The 10,953-nt window shown below is 42.1% G+C and overlaps 1 protein-coding gene across 7 annotated transcripts in view; it reads left to right on the top strand.

Annotated features, from left to right (window-relative positions):
- The first annotated feature begins 8,906 nt into the window (after positions 1 to 8,906).
- The window catches only part of TRMT11 (tRNA methyltransferase 11 homolog), an 84,618-nt gene continuing 82,571 nt past the window's right edge, over positions 8,907 to 10,953 (top strand). For 5 of the 7 annotated variants that reach the window (XR_006890817.1, XR_006890816.1, XM_046677416.1 and 2 more), the window contains exon 1: positions 8,907 to 9,001. Coding sequence is in view for 3 of the 7 variants with exons in the window: in XM_046677416.1 (XP_046533372.1) it covers positions 8,930 to 9,001 (72 nt within the window). In the remaining 4 variants the exon portion in view is untranslated. The remainder of the gene's footprint in view (positions 9,002 to 10,953) is intronic. The other 2 variants (XM_046677421.1, XM_046677418.1) reach the window with 2 other exon arrangements.

The following is a 10,953-nucleotide window of genomic DNA, read 5'->3' as shown; positions in this document are numbered from 1 at the left end:
TGAGAGGAAGGTACAGAGGTTTCCTATATATCCCCTGCCCTTATACATGCAGAGCCTCCCCATTATCAACATCCCCCACCAAAGTGATACATTTGTTATACTGATGAACCTATTACATCATTATCACCCAAAGTCCACAGTCTAAGTTCATTCTTGGTGTTGTGTTTTCTATTGGTTTGGACAAATATGTAATAATATATATCCATCGTTATAGTATCATAGAGTATTTTCACTGCCCTAAAAATCCTCTGTGCTCTGTGTATTCATCCCTCTGTCTCCAAACCCTGGCAACCGCTGATCTTTTTATTGTCTGTATAGTTTTGCCTTTTCCACAGTGTCATATGGTTGGAATCATACAGTTTATAGCCTTTGCAGATTGGCTCCTTTCACTTGGTAATATACATTTAAGGCTCCTCCATGTCTTTTCATGGCTTGATGGCTCATCTCTTTTTAGTGATGAATAATACTCCATTGTCTGGAGGTACCACAGTTCATCCATTCACCTACTGAAGGATCCTGGTTACTTCCAAGTTTTGGCAATTATGAATAAAGCTGCTATAAACTCCGTATGCAGGTTTTTGTGTAGACATAAGTTTTCACCTCCTTTGGGTAAATACCAAAGAGCACAATTCCTGGATCATATGGAAAGCGTATGTTTAGTTTTGTAAAAAACTGCCAAACTGTCTTCCAAAGTGGCTATAGTATTTTTCATTCCCACCAGTAAAATGAATGAGAATTCCTGTTGCTCCACATCCTTGCTAGAATTTGGTGTTATCAGTGTTGGGGATTTTGGCCATTCTAATAGGTGTAGTGGTATCTTGTTTTAATTTGCATTTCCCTGATGACATATAATATAGAGCATCTTATCATATGCTTATAGAGCATCTTTTCATATGCTTATTTGCCATCTGTTGTAGTGTCTGTTAACATCATTGGCCATTTTTTAATAGACTTGTTTGTTTTTTTATTGTTGAGTTTTAAGAGCTTATTGTATATTTTGGATAACACTCCATTATCAGTTGTGTCTTTTGCAGATACTTTCTCCTAGTCTGTGGCTTGTCTTCTCATTCTCTTGATATCGTCTTTCACAGAGCAGTAGTTTCTAATTTTAATGAGATCCAGCTTATCACTTATTTCCTTGATGGATTGTGCCTTTGGTGTTTTATCTAAAAAGTCATTGCCATACCCAAGGTCATAAAGGTTTTCCCCTATTATCTTCTAGGAGTTTTAAGTTTTGAATGTCACATTTAGGCCTATGATTCATTTTGAGTTAGTTTTTGTGAAGGTTGTAAGGTCTGTGTGTAGATTCAAATCTTTGCAGGTGGATGTCCAATTGTTCCAGCACCATTGAAAAAGCTATATTGTGTTGCCTTTGCTCCTTTGTCAAAGATCAGTTGACTGTATTTATATGGGTTTATTTCTGGGCTCTCTATTCTGCTCCATTGATCTGTCTGTTCTTTTGCCACTACCGCTGTCTTGATTCCTGTAAGCTGTGTAGTAATAAGTCTTGGAGTCAGGTAGTGAGTCCTCCAACCTTGTTCTTCTACAGTGTTGTGTTGGCTATTCTGGATCTTTTGCCTTTGCATATAAATTTTAAGATCAATTTGTCAATATCTACAAAATAACTTACTGGGCTTTTGATTGGGATTGCATTCAGTTTATAGATCAAGTTGGGAAGAACTGACATCTTAACAATATTGAGCTTTCCTATCTGTGAACATGGAATATCTCTCCATTAATTTAGTTATTTGATTTTTTTTAAATCAGAGTTTTGTAGTTTTCCTTGTGTAGATCTTATACATATTTTGTGAGATTTTTACTTAAGTATTTCATTTTGGGGTTTGCTAATGTAAATGCTATTGTGTTTTTTATTTCATATTCCACTTGTTCATTGCTGGTATATAGGAAAGCAATTGACTTCTGCATATTAACTTTGTATCCTGCAACCTGGCTATAATTGCTTATTAGTTTCAGTAGTTTTTTTAATTGATTCAGATTTTCTACGTAGATGATCATGTCATATGTGAACAAAGACAGATTCATGTCTTTCTTCCCAATTTGTGTATATTTTCTTTCCTTTTATTGTCTTATTGCATTAGCGAAACTTTCCAGTATAATGTTGAAAAGGAGTGGTGAGAGGGGACATCCTTGCCTTGTACCTAATCTTAGTGGAAAGCTTTGTGTTTCTCATCATTAAATATGTTAGCTATAGGTTTTCTTTTTTTTTTTTTTTAAAGATTTTTTTTATTTTTTCCTTTTTCTCCCCAAAGCCCCCCGGTACATAGTTGTGTATTCTTCGTTGTGGGTTCTTCTAGTTGTGGCATGTGGGACGCTGCCTCAGCATGGTCTGATGAGCAGTGCCATGTCCGCGCCCAGGATTCGAACTAACGAAACACTGGGCCGCCTGCTGCGGAGTGCGCGAACTTAACCACTCAGCCAAGGGGCCAGCCCCAGCTATAGGTTTTCTTTATCACAGTTGAGAAAGTTCCTTTCTAGTCCTAGTTTTCTGAGAATTTTTATCATAAATGGATTGTGGATTTGGTCAAATGCTTTTTCTGCATCTATTGATGATCACGTGATTTTTCTTTTTCAGCCTGTTGATGTTTACATTACCTTAATTGATTTTCAAATGTTGGACCAAGCTTGCATACTTGGGATAAATCCCAGTTGGTCATCTAGACTTTTTTAATATTACAGACATGCACCGCATAATGATGTTGGGGTCAATGATGGACTGCATATATGACGGTGGTCTCATAAGGTTAGTACCCTGTAGCCTAGGTGTGTAGTAGGCTATATCATTTAGGTTTGTGTAAGTACACTCAATGATGAAATTGCCTAATGGTGCATTTCTCAGAACGTATCCCTGTTGTAAAGTGATGCATTACTGTACTAAAAACAAAGTTTCAAATCAAAGATGTTTAGTAAATTGGCTGATCCTAATATATGAAAGGTTCGCTGTCAGAAATGGAGACATACCTCTTCTTTCATAAGAATCCAAAGTCAAGAGCACAGTCTTTATTATTGCAACATCTTATACATTTCTAGATACTGATGTCAAGAAGTCATCAATAAAAGTTGATGCCTACATTTTCATTAAGTGCCCACTACTCCAAGTCACTAAAATGAAGCTGATACCTGTTGATTTATCTGCCTATGGATCAGCTTGTATTCTAGCAATATAAATACAAAAAAGAGATCTCTGATTCAGCTTAAATAAACTTAATTAAAATGTCTAGGTCTACCTTTGATTAAGAAGAATCAGATCCTCATTGTATGATTAGTTATTTAAAGCCACAGAAGTAGAGATAGATCCACAGTCAACAATAATCCATTAATTAAACCAGTCCTGAAGTCAAATATCTTTCGGGTAAATGTATTGTATTTTCTGTTGACATAAAACAGGCGTCTCAGACTTAAAACATGTCCTCTTCTCTCCCCATTCCTCTCAGTCTTCCCGATCTTTGTTAATGGCAACTGTAAGCTTTGAATTGCTCAGGCTAAAAATCTTGCAGTCATCCTTGATTCCTGTCTCTCACACTTCATGTCTAACCCATTTGCAAACCCTATCAGTAGTACCTTGAAAATATATTCAGAATTTGACCACTTCCCACCACCTGAACTGTGATCTTGGCCATGTTCTCATCATCATGTGTCTAGATTATGGCAGTTAGCCTCCACACTATCTCCCACCTTTTGTCCTTACCCACTCTGCAGTCTATTCTCAATGCATGTATACATTCAATAAACAGAACACGGATGCCTGAGTGTTCTCTCAAGCTCACAGTTCCCAAGCACTTTGCCCTCAGACACAAAAAGTTTTGGCACCAGGATGTTTCCTTGAAGGGACCTGAAACAAAAATCAGTTCATTCCTCTCAGTACCCAGTGTCTCCGCCTTTTCAGACATATCCTCTCTTGCCTTGAATACTGCTAGAATCTCTTGCCTGGGCCCCATGCCTTCAGTTGCTTCCTTTCTCACACAGCCTCCATCAGAGTTCTTTCTAATTACTGACCTGATCATGCAATTTTCTTATGAAAACCTCACCATTTACCCTCAAAATTACTCATCAGTCTTTCCAGCTTTATTTCCTGCATTGATACCCCATATGTCAGCCATTTTTACTATTCCAACACAACTGAGCACACCTTTGAAAATCTGTTTAGCTTTAAAGCCAGGTTAAAATGTTACTTCCTCTTGGAAGTTTTCTCTGACTTCCCATCCCTACCCATGGCAATATTTAGTGTTTCTTCAGCTCTGACCCATGACATTTTATTTTCCTAGCATAGGCCTTACACAGTCTAGCCAGGAAATAACGGGGTATCTCTTGCTACTGGATTTAGAATGCTTTAGAGCTGGAAGATCTCATTTTTTATTTAGCTTTGTATCCCCATTGCCTTTGCCCAATGACTCATTCATGTTACTGGTCAGTAAATATTGTATTAACTGAGCCCCTTCGAATGTTACGGTAACATAACAAAATTTGATTGAGCACTGCATGATAACCCTAATTTCAGGCAACTTTCAATCCCAAAATCAAAGAGTATAACTTAGATGTCAGCTGGATCCCCCTGATCTTATGTCCTTCATGGCAGTATCCATGACCAATATAACTCAGGTATGAAATCTCTTTGATTCCAAAAAATCCATCCACACCAAGCATTTCATAACTAAACTTTTGCAGGGCAATGGGAAAGTGTCATCTAGCTACTGCCACCTTGCTGACTTTCCCTCAACTTCTCTCCTTGCCTTTGGGACACATTTCTTTTTGCATTAGAATTTTCTACAATTTCTCTAAAGTCGTGGTTCTAACCAACATGCCTGACCCACAGGAAATCACCTTACTTAAGTTGGCTATTCTAGATATTTTCTCAGCTAATGAGATTCAAGATTCTCAATCTAGCTGGTTAGACAGGGTTGTTCTTGTTACATCTTCTGCTGAGAAAAATATTTGCAGCATTTTGCAAATTTATCACATAAATTTTCTCCCAAAAGCTGGGTAAGAAGGCAAAACATGCTATTTATTTGTGGTATCTGGGACTCAGAGCCCATCCATCCATCCCCCTCTCCCAGGTAGTGATTCTCAAACCTCAGTGTGCATCAGAACCACCTGGTGGGCTTGTTTAAAACACACTGCGGGGTCCCACACGTGAGTTTCTGATTCAGCAGGTTTGGGGGTGGGGCAGGATTTTGCATTTCTAAATGGTTCCCAGGTGATACTGATGCTGCTGGTGTCTGCACATTAAAATCAACAACTGAGGAGCTTTTAAAAACATCTATGTTCAGGTCACACCTCAGATAAATTAAATTTGAATCCCTGGGGATAGATTCCAGGCCTTGTATTTTTAAAAACTCCTCAGGTAATTCCAATGTGCAGCTCAATTTGAGAACCTATGCCCTATGGAATTGAATAAAACTCCTCTTTCAGGCATCTTATAGTAGACTCTCAGGAAAATCCCTTTTATGGGACTTGAGATCATTGATACTATATATAATAATTTTCCTACTCATGGGGAACAAATAGGATCAAGAGATGGTAATTTCTTGGAACTGTGCTTAAACAAGAAGCTCTGTGTCCTTTCCTAGGAGGTAAGCTGCACACCTACTTTGAGACTTCATATTTGCAAATTACTTGCTAAAAGCCTTTCTTTGTTGAGAAATCATGTTTGCTTCTTATATTTTAGGACAGGGAGCAGGAAAGTGGGAAGGAGGCAGGGAGGAAGGACAAAAAGACCTGGCTAAAATGATGCAAATGTGCTATGAACTTATATCAACCCTGGTTCACAAGTTCTGCCCAAGACAAGTAAGTAATAAATGGGATCCCATCCAAACGTGTATAATGCTCCCTAAGATACAAAGCTGAAGCCTGGAACAGTGTGGATAATATCCAGGTTTTGTTTGGCCTTGTATTTGGAGTGGAGTAAAAGTAGAGTGAAACCTTTTTTGGTGTCTTGCAATCTCAATCTCATCGCAAACAAAAGAATCCAATTAAGGACTGGCCCAAGGAGAGAGGAAAGGCATCCCTAATTTTGGCATGCCCTAGGTTAGGCTCCTTTTGGAAACTGTTTCTATTTCAGCCAGTTGCTGAGAAATGGGGAAGAGTTGTTTTCCTCTAGCCTAGCTCAATCAGCCTACTGTCTTACATCTGCCTGGAAATGTATGGCCCTTGATTATTTGAATTGTGGCATCATTAGAGTTTAAGGATGACCAGGAGAGAAGGCTGAATCTCCATCCTGTTTTCCTTCACATTTTTTCTTTGCACAGAACCTGCTTCACAGGTGGCAACTTAATGGGGCTAGTTTGCAACTAGGACTTCAGGTTCGTTCTGGGTAGTCTTTTGACCAGAGGACAAGATCTTTTCTCCACTTTGGGAGACCTTGCTTTTTCAAAATTCGACCTCGAGGTATTGAGTAATACTTAAATTAACTGCAGCTGCTTAAATTTGAGCTGGTGCCTCAAAGTCCCAACTTGTTCAGTTTTGTTTCCAGAGGGCACCCTGTGTTAGTTCTCCCTTCGCTTCCTGAATTATCTTCATTAAGATTCAAGATACTGGAGACCCTTCTGGCATTTCATGGAATTAGAACTCCCTCAGGAATGCTTCACTATAGTGAGGTTTCCATAGTTCTTATATAACTTGTCCCAATAAAACTTTATTCTCTGTTCAAAAGCCCCTAGTTCTTTACTCATTGCAAAAATCGTCTTAATACATATGAAGAGAACTTTTCTCCCTCTCATTGGTACACAAATCTCTATGGTTCTGGATGATACCCAATCCCTTTTCAAGTGTTGGATGCTCAGCCTGAGACACATGTATGGCAGTTTTGACATTACACATTCCCTCTGCTGCTGGGACCTGTTAACTCTCTACTCATTTCCTTTCTTCACTGATTCTATGTCCTACTAGTCTCAACACTGTAGTGGCCTATTATAACCAGAACTCAAAATTCTCCTCTCCAGTTCCTGGTCCTCACTTCCCAGGAATGCTTCTGGTTTTTTAATAATCAGCAGCCTATACCAGAGGCTCCAATGCTTGCACAATAGTAATCTCACAGGAGGAGCTGAGTCTCTAAGATGCCTGCCCTGGTGGATGAAGCACAGATGGAGCTTTGGGTCAGTTCCCAGAAGACAGACTGTGAATCTCCTTGCCCCTTCCAGTACAAATTAAAAAAAAAAAAATTGCAAGTCTCTCGATGCTAATTTGAACACCAATTTCCAAAGTCTGTACTCTCTTGCTGCTCCTTAACTACTCTTGTAAGCTCAAAACATTGGACATGTCTGGCTGTGAGTCCCTCAAAGGTTTAGTTGAGCTGAGTAGTTCCACACTAACCTTAATGGCCGATGCAGGGTTACTTTCTACTTCCCCGGACCATGTATCCCCCGTTTGAGATTCATGACATAGATGCTGTCCTGCTCATTCCTGGAGCAGAGAATTAGTGGGGCTTTAGTCATGAACCTTAGCTCAAAGGATCCCATGTGAAAAATCAGTGAAACTTGAATTCATCTAGGTTCTCCTACGCCCTGTAATCTCATTTGCTGTCTCTGCACAGCATCATATTAACCCTAGCATGAAAATCAGCACCTCTTTGATATCCCCTAAAAAGTTGCCTGATCAAAATCTCAGGTGTTTGGTAATTCTGACAAGTTTTGGGGATGGGGCATATCATATGCTGCACATCCTTCCGCTACCATTCCATTGGTTCTCTGTCCCACCTGGGCCTCTCTGCTCAAGGAGGAAGCGATTTCGTTTTCACATGCCAGAGTACTTTTCTCCCCTTCTCTGAAGCCCTGGGGCCAAGAGACGTCTATGCTCCTCAGATTCATTTACCGCAGGTAGAATTATCAAGACGTTTTCCCAAGAAAGGCAGATTGCTTGCTAGGAGGAATTCTCATATGTTTTAAGAGAAGAAAAGTCTCAAATGCCATTTATTGGCCCCACACAATATGCTAGGTGTTACATTAAACACTTTATGTACGTTATTCCACTTAATTGTAACGATCCCTTGAGGGAGGCGGAATTATTCCATTTTAGATAAAACAGGCTAAGGGAGGCTAAGAAATTGCTTAAGAGCATATAGGTGGTAAATAGTGGAACTGAAATTTGAATCAATACTACGCTGGAATGCAAAAGAAATAGCTTTCAATAATGCAAACGATTCAGTACTCTCAAAGCAGCAATACATATACACAGAATATGCAAATTAAAATTTACGAATACGCTACTTATTTTATGTGCCACTCTGAAATCTGTGCCAGGGTTAATAGTTAGAAGCAACTTTCATCATTGTTTTAGTATACACTCGGCTGAGGATTGGTCATGTGAGTCTAGCATCTCAACCTGATATTGAGTACTTTGAGGAGCACATGGTTTTGTTTTCTGTGAGGTAGAGTACGAATCAAGAGAGATGATCTCGGTCCTCAAGAGCTTATCCTAATTGGCTCATAAGGCGTGCATCCTTGAAAAGTTATTGGAAAAATACAAAAAGCATACTAAACGTTAAATGAGTGGCCCAGATAAGGCACTCCCCAAAGTCTGGAGCGGTCGGAGAAGTCTGCCCAGAAAAGGTGAAATTTCAGTCCAGTGCTGAAGAAGTGGGATTTTATGAGTTGTAGAGAAAGGTGGGAGGACGTTCCAGGTGGGAGGACCACTAGGAAGGGCCCTGTCTTATCACAGCCTGCCCCTGAACACAGCGCGGCCCCTGACACCAGCCACTGGCACTTCAGAACCTCAACCAGAAAGCGCCGCGCAGCCCAGCCAACCCCTCCAAGAATGGCCGGGTTCAAAGTCCGCGCGCTAGGAAGCGCGGGACAGCGCCCACCTCGCCGCGCTTCCGCTTCCGGCCCTCAGGCTCCGCCTCAGCGGAAACGGCTTTGCGTGGGGAGAAGGGGCGGGTCGCAGCGCGGGCCGCGCAGGCGCACCGCGGGCGGCTGCTATGGCGCTGCCTGGCCCCCTGAACAGGTATCTGCTGCTCATGGCGCAAGAGCACCTGGAGTTCCGCCTGCCGGTGAGCGCGCCGCGCCCTCCTCAGCCTCCGACGAGGGAGAACGGTGCGGGGAGGGGGGTTCGTATGTGGTGGGGGCTTCCGCCCCGCCCGAGCACGCAGGGTTCCTGGGGGTGATATCGGGAGGTCACGCGTCCCCAGTCCTCGGCCCCCGGGACGGGTGGGAGCTCGGCGGACGGTGTGTGAGAGAGCAGTCGGAGACGGCCTCGCTCGGCCTTGCTAAGCTTTTTCATTCATTCCTCACCGTGAGCCAGGTACTGAGGCAGGCAGGTGCATTTGACCGGTCCCCTCCCTCCAGGAGCCCTTCGTGTAGCGGAGAGTAGGGACAGCCGACAGAGATACTCAGGCAGGGTTACAAGTGTCAGATATGCGGGACAGGTTCCGTAAGGGGGCGGGGCGGAGTGGTGGTGGGTGGTAGGGGTTACAGGATGGAGAAGCTGGGATAAGCGTTTTTTATTCATTCAAGAAACATTTTCAGAGTACCTGATCGAATGTGCCAGACGCTGGGGATATAACGATGACAAAGATATTTTCTGTTTTCAAGGAGCTTACCATTTAGGCTAAGGGGTGAGCCGATGCAAAAACCAGCGTTATGAAATGACGTTAGTAAGTGCAGTGATAGATGCGCAGGGAAGTATCAGGGCCTATAGAGGAGAATCTAGTCCACCTGAGGGGTGGCGGGGATGCTGGCCTTAAGATGGCTTCCGTGAGGGTAGCGCTTGAACTGTAACCTAAAGAATGAGTAGGAGTTAGCCAGGCCGAGGAGAGGGAAAGGGGTAAATTAGAATTACAAGCAATTCATTATTACCGGATTACCAAGTATGTGACGGAGAGTGACGAGAAGAGAGCAGGAGAGGTGGCTAGGGGCCAGCAAATGCAAAGCCTGGAATACCCTGGAGCTTGGAAGGGGAATTTATTGAAGAGCTAAGTAAGAAAGTGACAGAATCAGATTTAAGGAGAAAAAACCACTTTGGCAATATGGAGGATGAATTTGAGAGGAATAAGACTAGAGTCAGAGACCAGTTGGGGGTCTGTTGGAAGAGTCTTCTTAATAGATTAAGAAGGCCTGGACTAGGGCAAGGGGTAAAGATGGGATAGACTGGGAAAATGTTTAGGTGGTAAAATCGTCAGGGCTTGATGACTGATTGAATGTGGGGGGAAGAGGGACCAGTCAAGGATGACTCCTGGGGTGGATATAAGGGTGTCTGCATTTAAAATACGGAGCACAGGCAGATGTAAGTAAGATTTAAATTTTGGTTATGCTGAATTTGGTGTGCTTGTGTGTCATCAAATGGAGATGACCAGGAGGCACTGAATTTATGAGTATGCATAGAGTGTGATGGAGTGGTCTGAGCTGGTAGTAAATGTTTGGAAGTCTTCTGCATATGAACACTAGGAGGGAAAATAAAATTATTCAGTGCAAGCATGCCATCGAAGAGCGGTGGGCCAAATATACATGCTTGGAAGCATTGATTTTAAGGAGAAGTGAGAAAAGAGGAGGTCATGAAGAAGCTAGGCGAGTGTCAGAAGGGTGTGAGGAAGGATGTAAGGCCATAGAAATCAGGAAGGTAAAGTTTTAGGAATTGTACTACAATTGTTGTGTAGTTTTAGGGGGCAAGCCAGATTGCTTGGTTTAGTGGTCAGTGGAAAATGAGGAAGGGGAGATAGACTAGACTAGAACTTAAGAAGGGAAAGTAAGAGGTTGGTTAACAGTTTGGGGGGACCCAGGGTCAAGGGAGGGGATCTTTCCCCCTTGAAGAGAGTTTTCTGTTTATGGGCTGAAGGGAAGAGGAGAATGGATATAAGGGCACAATGGGAGGTGTTGGCCTTTCAATAGAAGGGGAGAATGGGCAAAGGAGAGTTAGGATGGGTTTGAGGTAGCTGCCTGAGGGCCTGTTTTCTAGGTAATTAATGAGTCAAGGTTATTTCTTGGGAGATGGAGGATCAAGGAGTTG

The sequence above is a fragment of the Equus quagga genome, chromosome 11 (genome assembly GCF_021613505.1).
Source record: "Equus quagga isolate Etosha38 chromosome 11, UCLA_HA_Equagga_1.0, whole genome shotgun sequence".
In the NCBI taxonomy this organism is placed as follows: Eukaryota; Metazoa; Chordata; class Mammalia; order Perissodactyla; family Equidae; genus Equus; species Equus quagga.
The sequence above is the reverse complement of the archived record's forward strand: the minus strand, read 5'-3'. Positions and strand labels throughout refer to the sequence as shown.